Source organism: Panthera pardus, unplaced genomic scaffold (genome assembly GCF_024362965.1).
Source record: "Panthera pardus isolate Hobbes unplaced genomic scaffold, ASM2436296v1 HiC_scaffold_11, whole genome shotgun sequence".
NCBI classification, from domain to species: Eukaryota; Metazoa; Chordata; class Mammalia; order Carnivora; family Felidae; genus Panthera; species Panthera pardus.
The window spans coordinates 105861341-105886577 of NW_026526666.1; the positions used below are offsets into that span (position 1 = coordinate 105861341).

Genomic DNA, 25237 nt, shown 5'->3' on the forward strand with positions numbered 1-25237 from the left:
GCTGTCAGCGCAGAGCCCAACACGGGGCTGGAACCCACGAACTGCGAGATTGTGACCTGAGCCAAAGTCGGACACTCAACCGACTGAGCCACCCGGGCGCCCCATATTATTATTTTTTTTGATGAAAAGTCTTACTTTTTGTCATAAGACAAACTGTGTGCTTTACAGTCTGTCCATGTTGCGTTGCTTTCCTGTTGTTGTGAGTCTCATGGTTAACTTTTGTCAGATAGTGTATCCTTTTTGGTGTCCGTGGGCCTGTTCCGACCCCTTGCTGGAGCACTGGCAGAGAGCTGGGAAATCAGGGAGGTGAGTGCCAGAGTGGCGTTGCGGCCATTCACGGGGCAGCAGGCTTTTCCACTGCACCGATGTTGGGGTTGAGCACAGACTTCTGGAAGGACATGTTAGGTTCCCACAAATGCACTTTGAGTGTGAGTGGCATTTGGCTATCAGTGACTCTATGAATTGCCTGTATGGGTTTTGTCATTTGAAAAGCATTAAGAACCTTTATTTTTAAAAAGTCAACAGAAGTCAGTGAGGCTCCTCGTCTGCCTTCTAGAATGTCGGTTGGGGACCTCAGGGTAGTCAGACCATTTGTAGGGCTACCAGGTGTGTTCGCTTTCTGTAGAGATTGTTTCTTGGGTCTTACTTTTCTGTTCACAGAACTAGCATGCTTGTTGTATGAATTTATTTCTACTGAGGATGACTAAGTTTTTACATTCTCCTAGTGCTTTAGGGGATGCACCTTAAACGGCGTTTACCAGTAAACTGAGAAAGTTACACCGCATCCCCCATAAATGCAAACCATGCAAAGTAGAAGTCTCTTGCGGGTGCATTATCTGACAGTAGCCACTTAACTAAGTGGGGCTGTTTACGATCTGCATCAGAAAGTTAAGAGCAGGAAAATCTGAGGGGACCAGGGAGATGCTGAGGGCAGATTATTTAAACACACTGTATCGTAGCAGAGTGGCGCACACACATCATCCCTTTTCAAATAACATGTAAAAGTCTGCCGGATCGTTAACACAGAGCCAAATGAGGATGTCGTGTGATTACATTTCCTGTGTTCGTCTTCGTTACCATTTGCTTACCCGTATAAAGACTAGTTACAGTTCACTTTTTATTTCACTGAACGTTCTGATATTTGCTACTTCATAGAAGCTGATTGGGTGATAATTATCATCAAAACAATTAAGTTTTTATCACTTTTTTAAAGTTTTTTTTATTCTTGAGAGTGCGCGCGCGCGTGCGCACACGTGTGTGAGTGGGGGAGGGGAAGAGAGGAGAGGACGACAGAGGATCCGAAGCGGGCTCTGTACTGGCAGCAGAGAGCCCGACGTGGGGCTTGAACCCGTGAACTGTGAGATCATGACCTGACTCGAAGTTGGGACACTCAACTGACCGAGTCACCCAGGTGCCCCCTATTTTGAGAGAGACAGAGAGAAAGAATCCCAAGTGGGCTCCGTGCTACCAGCTGTGGAGCCGGGCGTGGGCTCGAACTCATGAAACGTGAGGTCATGACCTGAGCCAAAACCAAGACTCAGACGCTTAACCGACTAGCCGCTCAGGTGCCCTGTTTATCACTTTTCAAACATGGATATATAAGCTTCCCTCAAAAATAAACATTAAAAAAAAGAATAAAAAATTATTTATTTCATTTTTTTATTAAAAAGATTTTTTTAATTTTTATCTACTTTTGAGAGAGAGACAGAGAGAGAGCAGGAGCGGGGGAGAGGCAGAGAGAAAAAGGGAGACACAGAATCCGAAGCAGCAGATCATGACTGACCCAAAGTTGGACACTTAACCAACGGAGCCACCCAGGTGTCCCAAGAATTAAAAAAAAAAAATTAAAGCAAATCCCAAGATCACATCATTTCACCAGAAGTAGGAAGTATTTCTAACCTTTGAGGGTTTTACTCCCATTGTGACCCAAACAAAAGAACAGCAACTCTCAGACGTCACCAAACCCCCAGGCCGTGTTCAGATTTTCTTGATTTTCTCTAAGAAGTCTCTAACGTTTTTAAAAACGATTTAATGGAAAATTGAAATGCATACAAAAGTTAATAGTACAAGAACTTTGTCGTCAAACTAGAGCAATTACCGACTCACAGCCGGTCTCGTTTATGTACGTCTTTGCCTGTTTTCCTCCTTGTGTTGAAGCAGACTTCAGACACGTCATTCAAGTCTTTACTCCGTTAGCATGTACTTCAGATGACGGGCTGTGGGTGGGTCGTGTTGGATGCAGTGCCCGCTGCATCCCGGGGCGCCTGCTACAGCCGCAGTGACCCATCGTGGCGGCGGCGGCCTGCCCGGCGTGGCTCGTGGCGTTCGCGTGGTATGTGAGGCGGAGAGGGTTTGAGTTTTTTCTGTCGCCCTTTGGATTTGCACACTTACAGTTTTGGAGATGAACTTGGATTTGGGAATGACAGAACAATAGAGAAACTGGAGACAGGGGTTTAAATTACTGGTGTGAATCCCTGTCTCTCAAAACGCTTCGTGGTCTTGGAGATGAGGGAGGGCACTTCTGTGGCCGAGCTAATTAGAACGAACCGCTGCCCCGTGTGACGCTGGATGCGCAGCGGCGCTCGTTTCGGTTTCTGAAGTTTGAGAGTTGTGTGAAAATTAAGGGAAACTCACTAAAGTCCACTGGGGATACTAGAAGGGGAGGCTGATAGAGCCGGTGCCACGCGATGTCAGGTACAGGCCCCAGTTGGAAAAGGTGTGCGCTGCGGCTCCTACGGGAAGTCCACCGCCCCTGCCCCTCAGCCAGTGAGGAACCTCGTCCCCCGGAACCCCTGCTTCTCTCCAGTGGGCTTTCATTCAGAACAACCCTCCCAACTTCCCCTTCCTTCCTTCCTTCCTCCCTCCCTCCCTCCCTCCCTTCCTTCCTTCCTTCCTCCTTCCATAACATAACATTCCTTTCCTTTATTTGTTGGACTTGCCTATGGTTTTGCTGTAGCTTGCCTGTCCGGGATTGCAGTTCTCTGCTGTTCCTGAATAAACCTGTCTTTTGGTGGTAAAATAACGGGCAGCTTTGTTCTGAAGGTCAATAGGTGCTCCTGCCATTCGGTTCAGTGCCGCACCGTGGGCCCAAGGCCGTGCCAGCAGCTCGTGTCTTGGGTCGCCCTCCTTTTGGCCGCGAGACCACGTGTGTGCTCTGTTGAAAGGTGGACTTCACGGTCTAATCGCAGAAAAGCTCACAGAGCACTTTCCAGCTGTCTTACTTAATTTTCATTTCAGCTCTGTGGTGTAGGCGACAGGATTCCCATTCTGTAGCAGACGGGCCAGAGTACAAAGTGACTTGATGTCATGTTCCTGGTATGTGGCAGAACCAAAACTCGGAATCATTTTTTCTTTAACAGGCTTCACACCCAGTACGGAGCCCACCACGGGGCCTGACCTCACGACCTTGAGGTCAAGACCTGAGCCGAGATCAAGAGTCAGACGCTTAACCAACTGAGCCACCAGGTGCCCCCTAAATTTGGAATCATTTTTATACCATCACCCCGTTTTGCCATTAAGAGACTTGCAGTATGAATGTCATCGTTAGTAACTGTAGGGTGCTGGGGGCACCGTTGAAGTTCCTTCCCGTACTTTACTGGGGTCTTGAGGAGAGGGAAATGATGCTGCCTTTATCACGAAGTGAGGGGGAGCTACCTGAAGCACGTTATATTGCAAATGTGGAATATTTGAATAAAAAATCTGGGTTAACGCTTTGACTTACAAAGATGTTGGATACAATCTAAATTAGGGCAGATCATATACTTGCTTTTAAGTTATTTAAATTTCTATGAAAAGTATTTTCAGAAGTTCTACATAAAAGCTAATGGCAGGTGTGGGTCATAAAGAACAGATGTGAGATTCTCAGCAGGTCCTGTCTTAGCGGATTAGACTAGGGAACGCACTGAGTCAGCACAGCCAGAGCTTAGCAGTGACTTTGCGGGGAAGGCGAGACTGAGCCCCGGCCACGGAACCTGATGGTGGGGCTTCCAGAAGCCACTGGGAAACCAAGGGTAGTGAAGAGAAAAGCAAAGCGATCCCATGTAAGTAACACTTAAAATGTACAGTTTTTAAATTAGCAAAACTAATATAAACTGCATTATCGATATTTGGAAGATGAAGAGGAAAATACAACCAATAATTCTGATGAAAATGCTATTAGTCTTTTTAAATGTCTTTCTTTAACTAAAATGTGTTTTGATTCTTCTAAAATAGCTAAAATTATTACACACAAATTTGTTTTGATTTAATATACGACAAGCATTTTCCCAGATGTTTGTACCATCGTACTATTCTTAGTGGTACGTAATAGTTCTCCCAGTAAAAAGTTGACATTAACTAGTCTTATTTTGAAAACTGAAAAGTATGGACAAAAAAAAAAAAAATGTATGCTTCTTGGTTTCAGAGCCCAGATAATTTGTTAACCTTTTATTTAAAAAAGATGTTTCTTCTTTTTAAATACACAAAAAGAAAAGCATCATCATTTATACACTATTCTGTACCTTGTTTATTTCATTTACGTTATCCTCATAGAAGAGCATTCAGGTGAACTTTTAGTTGATAGGAATAAGAAAGTTTTTTGTCTCCTCTCAGTCCCGCTGTGTATTTGAGTGCGCGCGCTCCGTCCTCGATGTCCGCGGGATGCCACTTTGTCTTCGGGTGAGCACGGACTGGCTGGTTTTCCGCCTGTGGTGCAGGGTCGGTGTCCGTTAGCTTCTAGCGAAGGGGGCCATCCTTCTGTGGATGCGCACGTACATCTCATCAAGGTGGTCCTGGACAGGGCCCACCTAGTGACAGGAAGGCCAGTATGCTGGAGACCCTGAGTGCCCCTTCATCAGTGAAAGTCCATCCATGTATAAAAAACTCCTTTTCCAGATTTGATTTCAGAAGATAACATCTTTGAGGTGGAGAATGGAGAATGTAATTTAAAAAAAAATTTTTTTAATGTCTAACCACAGGTTTCCCTTTCTCTGCAGGCCAATCACGTAGATGAAATAGGTCTCACAGGACACTTATTTTAGTTCTAGTAGCCGTAGGAATTACCTCTTGTCTTAAAAATGAACAAATGTGGGTTTTGAGTCTCTTTGTTGAGACTCAGATGTAGGCACTGATTGTAGAAGGATCTGTAATTAAAAGGCAGTATTAATAATTTATGCTACTTACTGATGAAAGAGAAATAGATCTGGTTTTGTTCTCTTTGCTTGTGACTAAAGGTTCAAATCAAAAAGTATTGGTATTATTGCTTCTGAAATCTTGTGGGGTAACTGAGTTAAATGGATCTTCTCATTTTTAAGACACGTAGGTTTTCAGTTAATTCATTTCTCTGGTTTAAAGCAATGCAACTAGGTGATTACCACGTATATAATTCTATAATATATTTAAAAAGAACATCTAAGATGGGGCGCCTGGGTGGCTCAGTAGGTTGAGCGTCCAGCTTCGGCTCAGGTCATGATCTCACATTTCATGGGTTGGAGCCTCGCGTCCAGCTCTGTGCTGACAGCTCAGAGCCTGGAGCCTTATGTCTCCCTCTCTCTCTCTCTCTCAAAAATAGACATTAAAGAGGTGCCTGGGTGGCTCAGTCAGTGAAGCGTCTGACTTCAGCTCAGGTCATTATCTCACAGTTCGTGAGTTCGAGCGTTGTGTTGGGCTCTGTGCTGACAGCTCGGAGGCTGGAGCTGCTTCGGATTCTGTGTCTCCCTCTCTCTGCCCCTCTCCTGCTCATGCTCTGTCTCCCTCTCTCTCAAAAAACGAATAAACATTAAAAAAAAATTTAAAACAAATAAAAATTGGCTCAATATTTTAGTGCTTAAATAAGAAGTTACATGTGTTGACTAAAACTAACAAGTCAGTTCACATCATGAAAACCATTAACTTATTTTTCTTCACAGTTCTCAGAAGGATGGAATAAAGTGACTTCTTTGTAGACTAAGAACAGTTCTCTAACATGGGGGGGTGGGTGATGTTGCTGGAATCCAGCTACTCCCAACTCTGCGTAATCGTGTAGGAGATGTGATATGATCACATGTACATGTGTGTGTGCACGTGAGCGGTGGCAGGACGTCCTGGCCGGCAGGAAGAGCCAGGGCAGTCTACAAGCTCAGAGGACACAGCATCCTAGCTTCCTCTCGTGAAAATTCTCTCGTGTGTTCTTGGTGCTCTTACTGTCACATACATTAATGTTCACAGCTTGCAGTCCGAAAGAGTTTGTAGGTGAGGGCTGGAGTGAGCATCAGCCTGTGTGCCACAGGCCAAAGTGCCTGCAGTGTAGCCTCCCCGGTGCTCCCTTTGATCAGGGAGGCTCGAGGTGTTCTTGGAAGCTTTCCACATGCTTCCGGCACCCACTTCAAGTAATGCCTTTAGAAACAACTATTTTGGTCCGAAATATTTCTGAAGCTGTGTCACTGTGTATCACCTTCCCGACGTGCCTTTACCTCCTGTCCTGTCCCTGTAAGGCCTTTCCTGATGGTTCTGCGGACTTTCGCTGCAGGTCAGTGCTGGTGACACGAGATTGCTTTCTGGAGGTCTAGCGTGCACCCTGCCCGCCCCTCTGTCCTCTGCCTGGCCTGTTCTGTAGCTGTGAATAGATGGCACGGTTGAGAGCAGGAACTAAGAACCCACACACGCTTTTTAAAGATACTTCTTCTTGGGAAAGATATTTTTGTTTTCATCAGTAAGTATACACGGAGTTTCTGTAATGGAAACCACGTCAATTTATTCTGAGTGCGTATGTGCAGAATAGGGAAGTTTATCTAGACTAGGAACTCTAACAAACATGCTTCCTGGGTCCTCCAGACAATTTCCCCCAGATATGTTTCAATCTCAAAATAAATAGCCATTGTTCATTAAGTATCTGGTGATTATAATACTAACTCTGTGACTTTTGCATAAAATCTCCTGTGTGTGTTTGTAGAGGACGTTGAGGCTCCTGGATAAGCCACGTTTGCACGGGGGAGCCAGTTGTTAAGAGATGTTGATATATCCTCAGCGTGGGGATACATTGGTCATAATTATGACTGACTTAGTCATGTTCTTGGTCGGAAATGCAACCCCCAATTATGACATTCCCTTGGGAAAATAAGTCTCTGGTTTAATGGGATGATTTTGTTTGGACTCTGATTTAAGGAATGGTGTCTAGTAAGACTGGGGTGGAGCGGGGTTAAGGGTGGGTGGCATGGCTGCTCGTGGACCTGTAAGGACTGAGGTACTGCTTCTGAGTTTACTGGGATCCCAGGACCTGTTTTGGTGGGAGAGCAAGATGTCCCTAAAGCAGGGGCCTGCTGGATGCCATATTGAGTCTTCTTAGAATTGCTGTGTGGGCATTCTGACATCGTTGGGGGGAAGGGGGGTCATGGGTTCAAGATCATTGACATGATGGTGAGGTACAGAGCTGGTGAATAGTAGTAATTATAATTTATTAATCCTGCCCTTGGTGGCATTTTATAAGTTCTGATGAATGCGGGAGAAAGGTGCTCTGATCTATAATAAAATCTTAGCTCTCAAATTTGGTTCCTTTTCTCGTCTGCTTCATTAAGTTCCTCAACCACTGTTTATTAATTTTTTTATGCTTGCATTTCTGTTTCAGATCTCAGATTCCTTGAAGTGGCATTAAAGAGCACTAGGACCTGAAAATGAGTGAACTTGACCAGTTACGGCAGGAGGCCGAGCAGCTTAAAAACCAAATTAGGGTATGTTGCTACATGTGTGTTTAGTTTATTTTGTAAATCATTTGGATTTCAGGTCAGATGTTACCTGTTCGGGGAAAGGTGGGTTTCAGGATGGCTGCTGAGTGTTTTGGATTGAAACTGAATTTTTGCTGGCCCAGGATGGGCTGATTACAGAGTCACATATTTGGCCTGGCACATGGCTTTCAGGGTTTTGTTTTCTAGTATATCATTATTTGAATATACCAAAAATGTTTTCAATTTATGAACATCTCTTCTGTATATTTTTTCTTAACCTTGGGAATTTGCTTCATGACATTCTCTTGGTTACTGTGTGGAGTGTGGTGTCTGCTTCCCTCCCTTGTGACTGTTTAGTCGAGGACAAGACTCTGGTTTAAAAATAAGGGTATTAACAACAACAATGGCAAGTGTCTCCGGTGTGCCGGCGTGGACCTGGGCGTCTACAAGTTTTCACAGGCTGTTACATGAGAGCAGGTGCATCTGGCTGAAGATGAAAACACCACACATCGTTCACCTGCCCTGGACAGCAAGGAGCTCCCCGACTCTTAAGGTTTGAAGCCCAGCCCGTCCCTGGCGTGTGCTGTCCCACAGCAGAGCCCTTGCGCTTTGGAAAGGCGGGACTAGGAGGGTCTGAGGGCATCAGTTCTGCTCTCCTCCGGTTTTGTGAGACCGTGTTTTTGACGAGCATTTTCTGGAGGAACATTCAGTGCCAGTACTTGCTCCTGTTCTCAGACTGTTGATAAGAAGGCCTGAGACAGGAGGGTGGATCCCGGAAAACCTATCCGCAAGACACTGAAGCAGGTCCATGTCCACCTGAGGCAGGGGCTCCTCAAGGCCCAGCTAGTCCCACAGCACCGTTTTCATTTTCAATGTGTGTCTGAGCAACAAATTGTTTTTCTGAGTCCACGATGAGATTGGAGCCTGGTTCCTTTCAGGTGACCAGCTGTATGTTCAGAAAGCTGGGTGGCCATTGGAGAAAGAAATCATCATCATTGGAGCCAACTTTTTTCTAAGGTTGAGAAAAGATAATGGAGTTTTTTAAGTTACAGCCAAGAGGAAACAAAGTAGCTTTCAAATTCAGATTTTAAATCTTAACGTTTAAAAGATCAGATACATAGCTCAATAAAAATGAGGGAGATTTGGTGTTTTTAATTGTTTGCTCTGATCAGACTTGTTTAATATGTCTGTCTACCTCTACCCTCCAGAGTAGAGAAATCAGAACTTTGTGTTTCTAACAGCTATAAATTGTTTAAGTAGAAGATGTTGTTCGTAGTGGATTCAGACCTGTTCACAGCAGATGCAGAAAGTTTGCGTGTTGCAGGAGAGAGACCTCTGGTTTCAGGCAAAACAAATAGCCTGAGAGCTCATGTTGCGTCTCTTCCAGTCTTGTGGAGCCGGTTATGTCGTGAGCCTCAGGCAGCCCCCCGGGGGACAGCGTGAGTGTGGGAGCCACACATGGGGTTTGAAAGTGTGAAAAGAGGGGCTCCTGGCTGGCTTAGTTGGTGGAGCGTGAGACTCTTGATCTTGGGGTCCTGAGTTCAGGACCCGCATTGGGCATGGAGATTACTTAAAAATAAAATTAAAAAATGAAAGTGTTAGAAGAAACAGGCGGAGGGGCGCCCGGGTGGCTCAGTCAGTTAAGCGTCCTATTCTCGATCTTGGCCCAGGTCGTGATCTCAGGGTTCGTGGGGTCAAGCCCCATGTTGGGCTTGCACTGCACTGGTGGCATGGAGCCTGCTTGGGATTCTCTTTATCCCTCTCTGCCTCCCTCTCTCTTTCTCTCACTGTTACTCTCAAATAAATTTTTAAAAAAAGAAACAGGTGGAATCAATTTTTTTTTTATTTAAAAAAAAAATTTTTTTTTTAAGAGACAGCAAGAGAGTACATGTGTGAGCAGGGGAGGGGCAGAGGGAGAGAGAAAGAGAGAGAGAGATTGAGAATCTTAAGCAAGCTGCACACAGCACAGAGCCCGATGCGGGACTCAATCCCACAGCCCTAGGATCATGACCCAAGCCAAAATCAAGAATCAGATGCTCAACCAACTGACCCACCCACATGCCCCCAGGTGGAATCAGTTTTTAACAGACTTTGTCTAAACGAGTATATCTAAAATATTGTCATTTCAGCATACAGTTAATAGATTTAAAAAAAATTTTTTTTAACGTTTATTCATTTTTGAGAGAGAGAGAAGGAGACGGAGTATAAGTGGGGGAGGGGCAGAGAGAGAGGGAGACACAGAATCAAAGCAGGCTCCAGGCTCCGAGCTGTCAGCACAGAGCCCGATGCAGGGCTCAAACTCACGGACCACAAGATCCTGATCTACAATTAATAGGTATACATATGTATATGTGTGTGTGTGTGTATACCTATTAATGTTTTATTTATTTTTGAGAGTGAGAGAGCACATTTAAAAAAAAAATTTTTTTTTAAACGTTTATTCATTTTTGAGAGAGAGAGAGAGACAGAGAGACAAAGTATAAGTGGGGGAGGGGCAGAGAGAGGAAGACAAAGAATCCGAAGCAGGCTCCAGGCTCTGAGCTGTCAGTACAGAGCCCGACGTGGGGCTCGAACCCATGAACCAGGAGATCGTGACCCAAGCCAAAGTCTGACGCCCAACTGACGAGCCACCCAGGTGCCCCAATTGATAAATATTTTTAAAAAATAGATATTTGGGATGCCTGGCTGGCTCAGTCCGTGGAGCACGCAACTCTTGATGTCAAGGTTGTAATTTCAAGCACCATGGTAGGTGTAGAGAATACTTAAAAATAAAATCTTTATGGGCGCCTGGGTAGCTCAGTCAGTTAAGTGTCTGACTTTGGCTCAGGTCATGATCTCATGGTTTGTGAGTTCGAGCTTTACATTGGGCTTAACGTTGACAGTGTGGAACCTGCTTAGGATTCTCTTTCCCTCTCTCTGACCCTCCTCTGGCTCACACACACTTGTGCTCTCTCAAATAAATAAACTTAAAAAAATAAATAAAATGTTTAAAAAATAAAAATAAATTAAAAATAGTATTTTTATTATTTTATATTCCTTTCTTTGGACTGGGCCTCGAGAATTCAGTGTGTCGTACAGGCCTCACTTTGTCTTGCTGTGTCTCATGTACGAACTGGACCACCCCGAGGAGAGCACCTGAACCACAGCCTTTTGTACACCCATCTGCCCTGGGCCAGTCCCAGGAGCCACATCTGTGCGGTTTCTTTGTACAGCCCAGGAACGGGCAGCAAAGACTGTCCCGAGTCCATTACACCAAACAGGAAGAGAAGGCTTTCTTTCAAAGAGAAAAAAGTCTTTTCTTTCTGACTGCCCAAGGAATACATACGTGTTAAAGAATGCAGGGCGTAGGGAGTCGAACAAGCAATGGTCGGTGACTCTAAGAAGGTTTGCTTTCTCAGATTTGTGTTTGAGCTGAAGGAGCCCAAGGACCATCTCATCCTACTTTACATGGTGAGGAAACAGGGGCCCGCAAAGGGATGCTGATCAAACCGTGGCATGTCTCAAAGTACATGAGCTAATCAATGGATCCAGGAGAAACCCGTCAAGTACAGGCAGACCATTGACAAGGCGACCGTGCCAGCCGTCACTAGTGCGAAGGCTCAGTGCACGACAGAGTCCCAGGTCCGACTGAGCATAGTAGGCGCCTTCTCCGGGTCCCGAGCAGGAGGAGGCCTCCCTGTGTGCTCGCTGGTTTGGAGGTGCCGTGGTTTGAGGGGACAAGGGATGACCTGCCACCTTCAGGGCCGTTTCTCTCCGAGGCCGACACGGAAGCCGTCGCACTAAGTAGCGGAGCCGTCACGCACATTCTCACCAGGCCGTTAAACTGGAAGTTAATCTGCAGGATGGGCGGGCTGTCTGTGTTTAAGAAGCAGTCACAGAGACTGCCTCCGTTGGAAGACTTCTTCCTGTGGCATAGGAAGTCAAAGATGCTCGTTCTGAGAAATGCTGCCTTCGGCGACGTCCAGCACTTGTTGGCTCAGATGAAGCCCGAATTGGAGTTTCTGTTTAGTTTTTTAAAGTGGCTTTTCCTGGGGCGCCTGGGTGGCTCAGTCAGTTAAGCGCCCTACTTGGGCTTAGGTCATGAGCTCACGGTTTGTGAGTTCGAGCCCCACATCGGTCCCAGTGCTGACAGCTCAGAGCCTGGAGCCTGTGTCTCCCTCTCTCTCTGGCCTCCCCCGCTAGTACCCTGCCTGTCTGTCTGTCTCTCTCTCTCTCAAAAATAAATAAAAACATTTTTGAAAAGTAACAAGTAAAATAAAATGGCTCTTCCCTCCGTTTACCAATGGTATTCCCATGGTCTATTGTGTGGTATGGTATGAAATACAGTTCGATCTCCGTACACTATCCAAAGTGAAGTTGCTTAAGTCCCGTGGTTTATTTTTCCCCACGTAAAAAATTCTCATTATTCTTTTTTAAAACTTAAAGCCATGTATAACATCGATAAGAATGGTATTGGGAAATAAATGTTAAACTTGTACTTGGTAGGTAGAATCCACCAATGAAAGACTTGCTACTCTGGACCTTCCCTCTGCTCGTCCCTTACCCCAGATCGAGGCGCTGGCATAGAAATACTTCATGGCGTAATTTTTTGGTGTTTTAATTATTTAATCCATTAAGTAGAATTAATCAAGCAGAATGACTTCTATTGGATAATTAAACCTGAATTTGAAATCTAGAACTTTGGTACATTTATAACAGCAGTCTTTCTGACTCTGTTTCCATGTTCTCAGTTGATTCCTCCCAGCTTCGTCAAATAAAGATTACCCCGCGGTGAGGCAGTCTGCCCTAGAGAATGGCATCCTGGGGTCCCACCGGAGCCTGTGCACGTGTGTAAATGCTGTCATGTGGCCAGCTGTCATTTTGAAGGCAGCTAATCAGATGGCTACGTAATGGAAACATTTTTCTTACTAGAGATTTCTCATGATTTCCTTCGAAATTACTCCTACACTCAAATTTTGACCCTTTTAAAAAAAAGCTGTTGTCTCATTTTCCTTCATAATTTTCTATATTTCCTAGTAATTTTGGTCACTGAGGAACAACAAAAACATCTTCATTAGCCTTAGCATATCCCTGTTCATTCCCAAGGTCATTTTATAGATAACAGATGCAAGAGCCGGAAAGTCTTAGTTGAATTTCATTGTCTTGATTCCAGATCCTTTGCTCTTTTTCGTAGAGTTTAGCATTAGGTATTGTTTGGCTTGAAAACAAACCCAGGGACACCTGGGTGGCTCAGTCGGTTAAGCGTCCGACTTCAGCTCAGGTCATGATCTCACGGCTTGTGGGGTCAAGCTCCGCATTGGGCTCTGTGCTGACAGCTCGGAGCCTGGAGCCTGTTTCAGATTCTGTGTCTCCCCTCTGTCTCTGCCCCTTCCCTGCTCGTGCTCGCTCGCGCTCTCTCTCTCTCAAAAATGGATAAACATTAAAAAAAAGAAAACAGAATCTTAAGATAACATGATCTGGAGGGAAAGTTCTTTGGGCTAGATATCCAGTGCTTTTTGGACTTGTTTCTCTGAGCCTCACAGCTCCCGGGCTGTTAGAAGGACAGAGCAAGGTGCACAAGCAGGTCTGTGGACAAGCGTAGGCGCCCTGGCCGGCAGGAGGGGGAGCCGCAAGGGCGATTCCGGGGTCGCAGGGGTGCGGTGCTGGCTAGGAGGTGAGCCGCCGGCCTCGAACGAAGCGGGTATAACCTGGAGCATGGGAAGCAGGACTGCCAGCGGCGCTGGACTGTGTTGGAGCAGAGGAATGGGGAGAGGGCGTCATCCTCTTGCTTTTCGCTTTTGCTCCTGGCAGTCCGTGGAGGCGCTCCGAAGCTTTGGCGCGAGGACCTGGGATTGAATGTGTGTGACGCATTACTGACTCCCCCTTTGTCATTCTTTTTCCTAGGATGCTAGAAAAGCGTGTGCAGATGCAACTCTCTCTCAGGTAAGGACCCATTTACACAGCGTCGCCTGCCTGGCATTGAGGCTGGTGCCCGGCGGCACCTGCATTTGTTGCCTCGAGGGCGAGCTGCACCCTGGCCCTCTCCTCTCACACAGCGAGGGTATAAACACTGCTGGAAGCATTGCACTCAGAAGGCACAGGGAGTAGAGGTTTTTTGCATGAAGGATTAATGTCTCACAAGCCTTAGGTAATTACTATTACGGAGGTCAGAATTGCAAAATATGACAGTCTTAAGATAGTTTGAAGCTCTTCTCAACACAGTTTGCCTCAGAACTTGGCTTTCTAAAAGTCCAGTTTAGCAGATCCCCAGAAAGTTGCACACCAATTACGAGCCAGCAGGTCTGCTCCTAGATACACACCCGAAGGAATCAAAACCTGGTGCTCAGACAGGTATAGCACGTGTGTGTTCTCAGCTGCCCTGTTCACGGTTTCCAGAAGGTGGAGACAGCCACGGTTTCTGTGAACGGATGACCGCGTCAGCGCAGTGCAGTCCCTTCACACAGCAGAATATTACTGAGCCGTGACCAGGAAGGCACTAGGGGTGTATTTAGTGGCAGGGATGAACCTCAAACAGGATGCCCTGTGAAAGCCCGGACGTACACGCAAGGGCACACGGTGCGGGGCTGCCCAGAACAGGCAGACCCCCGGAGGTGGTGCAGGTTGGGGGCTGCCGGGAGTTCGGGCGGGCCGGGGGGACTGTGGTGTTTCCTCGGGGGGCGAGGGCGTCCTGGGACTCGAGACAGCGCGGTGCTTGCACAGCGGTGTGAACGTGCTGAACACTGCGGGCTTGTTCACTTTAAAACGGTGAATTGCACCTCATGAAAAGTCCAAAGAATTAAACAAACGTGAACGAAAATTATGTCCGTACTTGTACTGAGGATGGCTAAGTGTGCTACGTTGTCCCAGTGCCTTTGGGGACGTGCTGTAATTGGAGTTAAACAGTAAGTTAGAAAAAACTGCCCTTCATAGAATTCCTAAATTTGAATTCTCAGATATACTTGGGACTGTGCATTTTTGAAGCCCACAGTTGGGGTGCCTGGCCAGCTCAGTCGGTAGAGCACACAGCTCTTAGTCTCGGAGTCGTGAGCGTGAGCCCCACGTTAGATATTTAAGCAGAGATTACTTAAAAATAGAATCTTTTTTAAAAGGGCCCCATTATTGCAGTAATACTCAGTCTGTCTGTCGGCTCCGAATCGTTACTGTCCGTTTTTACGTGTCACGGTGAACCCGCGGGCGTTCACGTCTGGCTCTGTGCCGCAAGCAGCAGCGTAGTCCTCATCGGTGCACGGCCTGGTCGCTGCGGACAGTGTGTGAGCCGCGGGCCTGTGTTCGGTTGTGATGGAGGCTGAGACTAATGTGGAAGGAGGGCGGGAGGAGCTGCGCCCGGACAAGCAGTTGGAGGAAGTGGGGGAGACTCGGGCGGGCCGCGCACCTGTGGACGGGCGCCGCGTGTGCGCTCTGGGGGGGGCGGAGCTCCTGAAAAGCAGGTAGAGCAGTGGACTTCCCACAGACCACGAAAGGCAGGTAGGTACCACGGTAAGCAGGAGGAGTCACAGGGAGAGCCAGCCGGGTGACCGGCGGGAGATGGGTGGGCACAGCGCCTTGGGTGAACGGCACAGCCAGCCCGAGGCAGCTGGGGCTGCCAAGCAGGGTGGGAGAGGAGGAGAGGAGGCCCCAGGGGAGGTCATTCCATCACAGACTTTTAATTTGCGGTAACTTTTATTTTTAAGATCACAAACAACATCGACCCGGTGGGAAGAATCCAGATGCGCACCAGGAGAACGCTGAGGGGGCACTTGGCCAAAATCTATGCCATGCATTGGGGCACGGATTCCAGGTGTGTGGGGGCATGAGCAGAACATAGTGCTTGGTACTCTCAAGGATTGTTCTGTTTTTCTGAAGGAAGATAAACCTAAAGTCATTTGCTGTCATTTGTAAAGAAACCATGAGGTTGTTAGCTATCTGGGCAGGCCAGGTATAGCATCACAGTGCACATTCCCTGTCCGTATTTCCACTCACATTTCATCACGACCCTCGTCGTGTTGACATGAGCTCCGATTCTGACCTCGCCGCACCCCCTTGCTCTCCCGGCTCCACTGTGCGGTGCCTGTGTGACTTGGGGAGGTTATACAACCTCTCATGGCGCCTTGTCTTTCCAGCCGTGCCTCACGACTCCTTGGCCCATACCCTCTTAGGTTTCAGTGTCCGGGCTCAGGGATCGTAAACCTACCCTACATTGTAGGGAAGATTAAGTGTGTGGAACCTTACAGCAGTGACCCCAGCATCCCGAGTGCCACGCGTGGGTTTGCTGTTGGTTTTCTCGGAGCCCCAGCAGACGTGGCGACGCACGACTTAGCTACTGCCGTTGTCCGTTCCTCTGGCCCGTCTGCCCACCTTCCTTTTATCCACCGTCCCAGCGAGAAAACTGCCTGCACAGGACTCACTGTGTTAGCTTTAAATTCTGCCCTTATTCAGACGACTTCTTCCTCTCAGTGGTTCATCTCCATCGTGTTCTGGGTCCTTCTCCCCCGTCATTCTCTACACCCACTTCCCTTAACCTGCAGCATCACTTAGGTGAAACCTATTCCGCCCTCTTTTCTTTTTCTTTTAGAGGCTGCTAGAAAGTTTGTCTCTTCTACTTATTCCACCCAAATAAATAAAGTGCTTTGTGACTATAGCATACTGTTTCAGATACCTAATACATGAGTCTTCAAATGCGTTTCTTTGAGTAGCATTTTTTTGTGTGTTTGTCAGAGAGGAATTGCTTGATTTTCTCTTTGTTCATGAAATTGTCTGCTTCAGAGTGTAAACAGCTACAGAACAAAAGAATCTATCTTTAGTTTGTTCTATACAATGTTCTGTACAATTTCAGATGCAAATGAGAGCTAACTTCAATCATTTTAATGATGGCAGTAATCAGAGAGAATAAGAAAGGAGAAAGAAAAATACCCTTGCTAATCAATCTACCTTGGAATTTGTTATCAAAAGTAGACAGTAACCAAATGGTATATTACCTCCAGGGCTTCTCCTCCATCTGTAGCAACATCAGTGTCCTGATTAGACAGGACGTTTGATAGACAGTCCTGCAGCCGGGTTGTGCTTGGAACCTGGTACTCAGGAATCCAGTACTTGAAGCCTGGTACTCAGAGCCCAGTACTCAGGGATCCGGCAGCTGGAGCCCGGTACTCAGGAACCTGGTACTTGGTGCCCAGTAGCCAAGTTCCCTAAGCAGTTGCTCTCCTGCAGCAGTCAGGCTCTAGTGTGGGGAGTGGTAGAGAGGACGTGTTCCTCCTACGTCAGGGTGACCAGGGGAAGTTGACCTGCAGGCAGCTGTGTGGCCAGAGCAGTGGAAATGAGGATCGGGGCTGAGGGTGAGGCAGGAGGGCAGGCGGACACCAGACCATCTAGCTTCCTGATAGTTGTGTGCAAGGCATGTGCCGTCAGGTTCAGAGCACAGATGGTGTTTTGAAAGCCTCAGAGTCAGCAGGAAGAAAAGCAAAGGCATGGATGAGCAGCACCGAATTCAGGGTCCTGGGCACCCCTTAAAGAAGGGTGACGTGGAAGACCCTGTGGGAGGCTGCTGTGCAAGTCTTGTTCTGTTTCGTGGAGGGCGTGGTGGACACACGCACTTGTTTTATGACTGCTCGTGAAACTGCACGGCTCTGTCCGCAGTGCCCTTCTATGGGGGCCTTATTTTGGAATCACAGACGGTAGAAAACAAAACATGATATTTAAAAAAAAATTTTTTTTAACGTTTATTCATTTTTGAGAGACAGAGACAGGGTGCAAGTGGGGGAGGGGCAGAGAGAGAGGGAGACACAGAATCTGAAGCAGCTCCAGCCTGTCAGCACAGAGCCCGACGCGGGGCTCGAACTCAGAGACCACGAGATCATGACCCGAGCCGAAGTCAGATGCTTAACCGACTGAGCCACCCAGGCGCCCCGAAAACAAAACATGATATTAAGGAGGATCTATGCTCTTCAGAGCCTTTCAGAGATTACTTGTTCTAGATAGCCGTGTTTTCTGGGTAGGTAAAGTTTTGCCTTTTTAAAGTCCAAAGTAGTTTTTAAAATTTTGGATGTGCATCTTGCTTACATTGTCTTTATATTTCCTGCCTCCTTCATAATAAATAAAGGTTATTGCACAAGATTTTTCCATAACTCAGGGCTCTAATTCATGAATACCAGTTATCTTACCACGTTTGTGTAATTTGTAGATGCTCTCAAATGTTGCACTGAGTGGCAGTTTGTTTTTCAGAACCACAGGAGACCCCACGATAAGAGGTTTGTGTGTCTGCCTGTGTCAGTGTATATTCTGTCTACCTTTGTGTTTATCAACACACGTATTCGTTTGTGGCTAAAGTCTACTTTCTACATTGGCGAGTCTCTTTCAGTTACATAAGTTAACGTCAAACTTTTTCTCCCCCTGCTAAAATCTGCTGGAGTCTTGTTGTAATTGAGAGCGAGACACAACTAGCCCAGCCAGGCTTGAGAGCCCTCCCTCCTCCAAGGAAGTGAAGGGCCGGACGCGTTAGGATGTGGGCCTCTGTGTGACCTCTGTTTTCGGCTTCCCGGAGCTGTCACTTCCTCGCCGGCTCTCGCCTGTGCGTTCTGGGTGGACAGTGCCTCATGGGAACCGACTTGTGCACAGCTGACGGCTCAGGGGCAGAATCACCCCAGTTCTCCGGCGGTTGTCCTGTCTCGGATTAAGAGGTGTCTTTACTCACCTTCTAGAGGATCATCGGACAGCTTAACGTTTCTCTAACCCCTGGGCGAGTCAGCAAATATTAAGCTGTCTGACCAGGAGAGCTTTCTAGAGGTGACCCTCCCAGAGGACGCGCTCCTTTGCCTTGGCCTGGGTGGTCCGTTCAAAGCCAGAGATTGAGCCGCACGGTGAGCGCTATTCGTTACCTGGAAGGAAATAGCTTTAAGTGCCTCACGTGTTTGTCACTGAACCAGGTGCAGGACTTTGCTTTAAGAAACTGCATCTGAAAACTGATAGGACTGGACGTGCACTTGGTTTGGTTCTGTGATACGTTTTGCAGCGCACCACTGAAAATGTTTGTGTTCCTTGCCAGACTCATTGTTGACTTCTTGTGAAGGAAGTTTGTGCTTCAGAACCTAGAGTTTGATGGAAAGTGTCACAGTGTCACAGTTGTGAGAGTGTCTTGAGTAAATTTTACCTCCAGGTTTTGTTCAGTTCATTAAGCCAAATATGCTTAACCCGTGTTTGATTAGAATCTTTCAAATTAAAAATCTGTTGGGGTGGTGGCCATGTGGCCCCCTCCACACCTAAGCCATCCTCCCGTTTTCACATACCTAGTGTGTCCCGGCAGAGATTTAAAGACCCTTGGGGGTCACCTGTCAGCCTCAGTTGGGGCTGTTGGGTCCATGGGGAGTCCAGAGATGCGGTCCTTCTCCTTGAGGTCTGGCCCTGCCACTGTCCTCTCCTCCGATAGGAGGGGCCCGCGGAAGACTGGCCCTGCACACGTGTCCTTGGGGGAGGTGGGAAACCCTGGGCGCCTGCGCAGCACCTGAGCTCACCCCTGGGGGCAGTGCCGGGATGCCCTACTTAAAAAACAGGAAAGAAAAAAAATCTGTCATCACATACCATACTGCAGCATATCTCTAGAGCTTCCTTGCCATTCCTTGAAAACAGCACATTTTGTAGGACAGAGTTCTTAGGGTATCTTACGAATAGCTGTGGTTCCCAGAATTACTCATGCTTTCCTTCTGCAGTATCCTGGCTTAATGCTGCAGATATAGACAGTGCACCTTTCAGCACAAGATCCCAAACTTAGCAGTTATCCAAAGCAAGAAAATAGTCTTGAAGAAAATTCATGACAGTTACTAGTCTCTTCTGCTGGACGAGGCACGGTTCCGCTATAGTTAGTCATCTCTTTTAAAAGCAGGTGGGAGGTTAAGTGCCTCCTTAATGTTTCCAGGAGACCTGGAGACTAGATTTAGCTCAGCCGAGGAAATCTCCATGATTTGTTTGTCTCATAAATTTGGAATAGCTAAAAGCTTATATTATTCTTTTATATCTAAGCTTTCTACGTGTCTAAATGGAAGTATATTTGTGTATTAAGTATTTTCTGCCATCTTTGGTTTTTGAACGATCTGTATGTCTCAGGGCTCCTGGATGGCTCAGTCGGTTAAGCATCCACTCTTGGTTTCGGCTCAGGTCACGATCTCATGGTTCGTGAGTTCGGGCTGCATTGGGATTCTCTCTCTCTCTCTTTCTGTCTCCCCCTCTCTCTCCCTCCCTCCTCTCTCCGTCCCTCCCTGCTCACTGTCTGTCTCTCTCTCAAAATAAATGAACTTTAAAAAAGAAAAGGGAAGATTTGTGTGTCTCAAATCTGATGAACAGAAACCAAACCTAAGCAGGTAGAACTCAGCCTGTCATATCTCAGCAGAGAGGGACTTGAGTGATCTAGTTTGCATTTGAAAGCGAGTGCTCTTGAATCTGTACTGTTATCTGTGGGAGTATCTTCTTCCATGCTTTCAAAGTTGAGTTAACAATCGGACCTTTTGTGTTTTCTCATACGTCAGTATGCTTTGTCCCAAGCAAATGTGACACTGAAGTGTGTGTTGAGTCACAGATTTAGTTTGTACTGTTGCCTTTGCGTGATGATGTCTGTGGTGCCCATCAGTTTGCTCTTGTCCTCTCCCTCTAGGCTTCTAGTCAGCGCCTCACAGGATGGCAAACTGATCATCTGGGACAGCTACACCACAAATAAGGTAAGGGCTGTGTGGGGTCCCCTCCCTGAGAAGCTGACCCCGGGGGAGGCGGCCTTTTGAACTCTGGTTCACTTGTGTAAAACCTCTAACAGGATAGGGAGGGGGGCCGTGGTGCTTTCTGTTTTTAGCGTGAAGGCAGATCACATGGCTAGCACACGTTAGTAGTCTCGTCTGCACAGATTATTATCTCCTTACAGGGCAGGTGGGAGGTTAAATGCCTCCTGAATGGTTCTGAGAGACCTGGATTCCAGATTTAGCCTCGTCTGGGAAATTTCGTGTTTTATTTAAAAATGTAGAAATTCAGCTTTTCATTTGGTTGTTAGTTTTTATGAGCGATAACCTGAAAGGCAGTATACTTTGAAGTATAAGAAATGAAATTATTTTAAAAACTTAATCCAAGGTTGTGCTGGATGAGAAAGTACTGTCACTGGGTCCAAGCGTATGAAAAGACCAGACTCAGTCGTATTTTACTGGAGAGTCCTAAGCGTGCACAGACGATTACAGTATTTTTAACAAATTTATCTGAAGCACAGGGAGGTCTGTGGCAGGATTAAATACAATGTGTAGTTCGGTTACTTCACCGGAAACATTTTGCAAATCAATTTATAGCCATTTTGACACGCCAGTGAAATGTTTTCTTTAACATCGACTTTGAGTCAGGAGGCTCTAAGGCTGTTACTCATGTGCACATCTAACCGTAGATTGTGACTTTATTAAGGCTGCAGATTAAATTGGTGTGCAGGGCTGGATTGCTAGTTAAATTAGTACTTTACTGACTGGCCACGCATATAAATTACTTTCAAAATACTTTTGGCTATTGTTTTGCTCTGTCACCTTCCGTGCGATGAGAGTTGAAGACTAGAAATAGAGCCCTGGAGTCCACAGTTGGCGTTGTTGAACTTGAGTGTGTCTGCATCTCTGTGTTCTGTCGTGTAGGTGCATGCCATCCCTCTGCGCTCCTCGTGGGTCATGACCTGTGCATACGCGCCTTCTGGGAACTACGTGGCCTGCGGTGGCCTGGATAACATTTGCTCCATTTACAATCTGAAAACTCGTGAAGGGAATGTACGTGTGAGCCGTGAACTGGCTGGACATACAGGTACCTGTTGTCATCAGTAAGCTCCGAGTTGTAGAAGACGGTTGCATGTGTGCTTTGGACTCTCCCCTCTCGTCAATAATTATTCAATGAGATTGCTTGTAGTAATGGCCACAGACACTCTGAAAATGAAATCAAAGACAGGCTTGGATATGCCTTTACCATTAAGAAGCCTTTAGATTGAAGTTGCTGCGGCATCCTGTTTTCAAGGGTCGCAGGGACTCAGGTCACTGCCTGAGTAGCTGGCAGCCACCTTTTTGAGTTGATGTTAACACAGTTGACTCTGTTACCTCCGTCTAAGCCACCTTGTATCTTAAGTGCCTTTCCACAGGGGTTTCCTAGTCTGAACGTGCACGTTTATCCACGTGTATACGTACCGTGCGTTCCCGCGCCTGCTTGTCCGGACTGGTCATCCGAGCCACTTGACGCCAAGTAGCACTCTTGTGGGATAGAGTGCTGAACACGGCCAGCGTTGAGAGTTCGGTGGTACATTATTTTGCCAAGTTTAGGTTACCTGCGACACTTGTTATTCGTAACAAAAGGCATAGTATTTCTGGTCTCTTCCTAATATTTTCCTTATATTCTCAGTTCTCAAACTTACACCCTGCTAGGCTCACCTGTTTTACGTGCAACTAAAGAAATGGTCATAACTAAAGGAGTAAATAATACTGCTTTTGACTCTAGGTAAGCCTTCTGTTAACTTGATTTTAGTCAGATAAAAGTATGTCCATTCTCCTTTTTTTTTAATTCGTGTGAATTCTTGTGTTGTTTTGTTGAAGTGTAATTAACATACAGTGGTACCAGTTTCGAGCACACAATATAATTACTTAGCACTCTACACATTGCTCAGGGCTCATCATGGTAAGTGTGTTCTCGCTCCCCTGTATTTCACCCATTTCTCCCCACTCACCTCCCCTCTGGCAGCCACCAGTGTGATGGTATTGGTTGTCCTTCCAAAGATAGGCTCCCTGTATTTTCTCCATTTCTGTCCTGCATTGTCTCCTGCCCTCTGCCTAGTTGGGGGTGATTCCGTCTTACTTTTCTAGTGTCTTAAGGTGGAAACTTAGATCTTTTTCAGACTTAAGCACTTGAACCTATAAATTTCCCTCTAAACATGGCTTTAGCTCTATTTGAAGTATCTTCAAACCCTTTCGATTATTTCTTTGATTCATGGGTTACTTAAAAGTATGTTGCTTAACTTTCAAGTACCTGGAGTTTTCTTAGATAACTTATTACTGATTTATAATTAAATTCCATTATGTTCAGCGAACATATTCTGCAACACTTCAGTTCTTTTCAGTGTATTGGGACTTGTTTTTAAAGGAGCAGATAATCTGTCACAATGACCGCGCCGCATGCACTTGGAAATCGAGTCTGTTCTGTAAGTGCTGGGCAACGTTCTCAATGTGTTCATTAGAGCCAGGCTTTTGAGCCAGAATACTGTTCAAATCTTCTATATCTTTATTTCTGTAAATTGCTGAGAGAGGTTTTTTTTGTTTTTGTTTTTGTTTTTTTTTAATGTTTGTTTATTTTGAGAGAGCGAGAAAGGGAAAGAAAGAATCCCAAGCGGGCCCTGCACTTTCAGTGCAGAGCCTGAGGTGGGACTCAAACCCACGAACCATGAGTGGAAATCAAGAATCGGCTGCTTAACCAGTTGAGCCACCCATGTGCCCCTGAGAGAGGATGTTAAAGTCTCTGATTATGGATTTATCTTTCTCCCTTTAATTCTGTCAGTTTTTGCTTTATATATCTTGAGCTCCGTTAGTAGAAATGTATGCATTTGTGTTGTCCTGTCTTCCTGATGAATTGATCCTCTTACCGTGATGAAACGTCCCTTTTTCTCTCAGAATATTCTTTGTTGTAAGTCTGCTTCATCAGATGTGAATAGAGTCACTCCACATTTCTGTTTATTGTTTCCATATGTTTTTTTCCATCCATTTTCTTCCAGCACGACCGCATCTTTATAAATAGAGTCCGTTATAGACAGCTTACAGTTGGGTCTTGCTTTTATCTATTTTAAAGGTGTCTGCCTTTTCACTGGCATGGGGCTCGTTTCTGTGTCATGTAGTGTTGGCAGAGTTGGATTTAGCTTTGTCATGCCACCACCTGCTTTGCTTGCCTGCCTTCTTTTCGGTTAGAATACTAACCCAAATTCTTAGAATCCTAGTTGAGCTTATCTGTTGGCTTTTTTAGTTTCCTCTTTGCATTAATTTTGAGTGGTGTATCTAGGGATTACAATGTACATTCATAATTTTTCAAGGTCCATTCAGAGATGATATTGTATCAGTTCATATAAACTTCAAGAACCTTGCAGCCGTAAAGGCCCATTTTTCTGCCCTTCCTCGTTTTTTATGACATTTTCATAGCTCTTGCCTCTATGTGCCCCCATAAAACATTGTTCTACTTTTTCCGATACACCTTCTTAGCTGTTTGAAGAGATTTGAGTTGTCCTTTACGTTTTCTCAATATTTACCATCTTGAGTGCTCCTTCTTCCTGTCCGAGGATGGAAGGAAGGGCTCCCTTTGGCCTGATGCGTTTGCTTTAAGGTTTCTCACAGTTAGTGGAGGTCTGCTAGCAGTGATTACTCTCCATTTTCATTTATCTGGAAGTATAAAATTTGAAAAAGAAAATTTTTTTTTAATATTTATTTATTTGGGGGAGGGCGCAAGCAGGCAAAGGGCAGAGAGAGGGAGACATAGGATCCCAAGCAGGCTCTGTGGTGACAGCAGAGAGCCTGATGTGGGGCTCGAACCCACAAACCACGAGATCATGACCTGAGCCAGAGTTGGACGCTCAACCGACTGAGCCACCCAGTTGCCCCTTCCTTCATTCTTGAAGAGTTCTGGTTTTTTTTAAGATTTTATTTTATTTTTTTAAAGGAATCTCTACACCTAACATGGGCCTGAACTCACAACCCCAGGGTCAAGAATTGCACACTCCGCTGACCGAGCTGGCCAGGTGCCCCGGTTTTCCTTCATCTTAAAGAGTCTGTTTGCTGGATCTATTGGTTTCTGGGGTTGGTAGTTTTTTTCTTTCAGTACTTTAAAGACTTTTCTTTGTTTTGTAGCAGTTGGACTGTGTCGTGCCTCTATGTGGTTTTTCTTTGTACTTTGCTCCAGCGTCTTGAATTTGTGAAGTTTTGACTTTTACTAAATTTGGGACATTTTAGGTCATGTCCTCAAGTACATTTTCTATTCTGTAGTCTCCTCCTTTTGCAATCAGATTTGGTCCTTTTGCAATCAGATTTGGTCCTTTCAGACCTGTCCTCAGGCTTATGTGACTTTTGTCACCTCTAGTATTCTGACTACCCAGCAACCTATGTATATGAGATGTTCTGTTTTTAGTTCTAGAATTTTTGTTTGCTTTTTAAAAAAACAGTTCTTTTGTTTGCTGTTTAAAAAAACAGAAAAACAGTTGTTTTTCTACTGAGATTTTCTTCTTATTTATTACATACATATTTGGTATCCTTCATCGCAGTTCTGAGAACTGCCTTCAGAATTCTTGTTGGCACTTCAGCAGCTAATCCTTTTGAGGTTGGTCTTGAGGACTCTTTTCAGTCTGGGTGACGTTTTCCTATTTATTAGTATGTCTAGTAATTTTGAATTGTATCCTGGACGTCGTGAAGTGCTGTGCTGTAGGGCCTCTGTACTCTTGTGTCCTGTCAGGCAGCAGCAGGAGCCTCGTCTGTCCTTTTCCCATCAGCCAGGCCGTGTGGAGCCTGCTCTTTGCCCGTGTGGTTCAGATAGAAGCCTTGGGCACTTCGATGCGTGATTGAGGGCTCCTC

At 46.0% G+C, this 25237-nt stretch overlaps 1 protein-coding gene across 3 annotated transcripts in view; it reads left to right on the forward strand.

Annotated features, from left to right (window-relative positions):
- Positions 1-25237, forward strand: part of GNB1 (G protein subunit beta 1) — an 87793-nt gene that overhangs the window by 47978 nt on the left and 14578 nt on the right. For 2 of the 3 annotated variants that reach the window (XM_019461111.2, XM_019461114.2), the window contains 5 exons: positions 7580-7682; positions 13560-13598; positions 15347-15453; positions 20293-20356; positions 21293-21455. In XM_019461111.2, the coding sequence (XP_019316656.1) occupies positions 7626-7682; positions 13560-13598; positions 15347-15453; positions 20293-20356; positions 21293-21455 (430 nt within the window). In that variant the 5' untranslated portion in view covers positions 7580-7625. Of the gene's footprint in view, positions 1-3916; positions 4041-7579; positions 7683-13559; positions 13599-15346; positions 15454-20292; positions 20357-21292; positions 21456-25237 lie in introns of those variants that run through there. The other variant, XM_019461112.2, reaches the window with a different exon arrangement.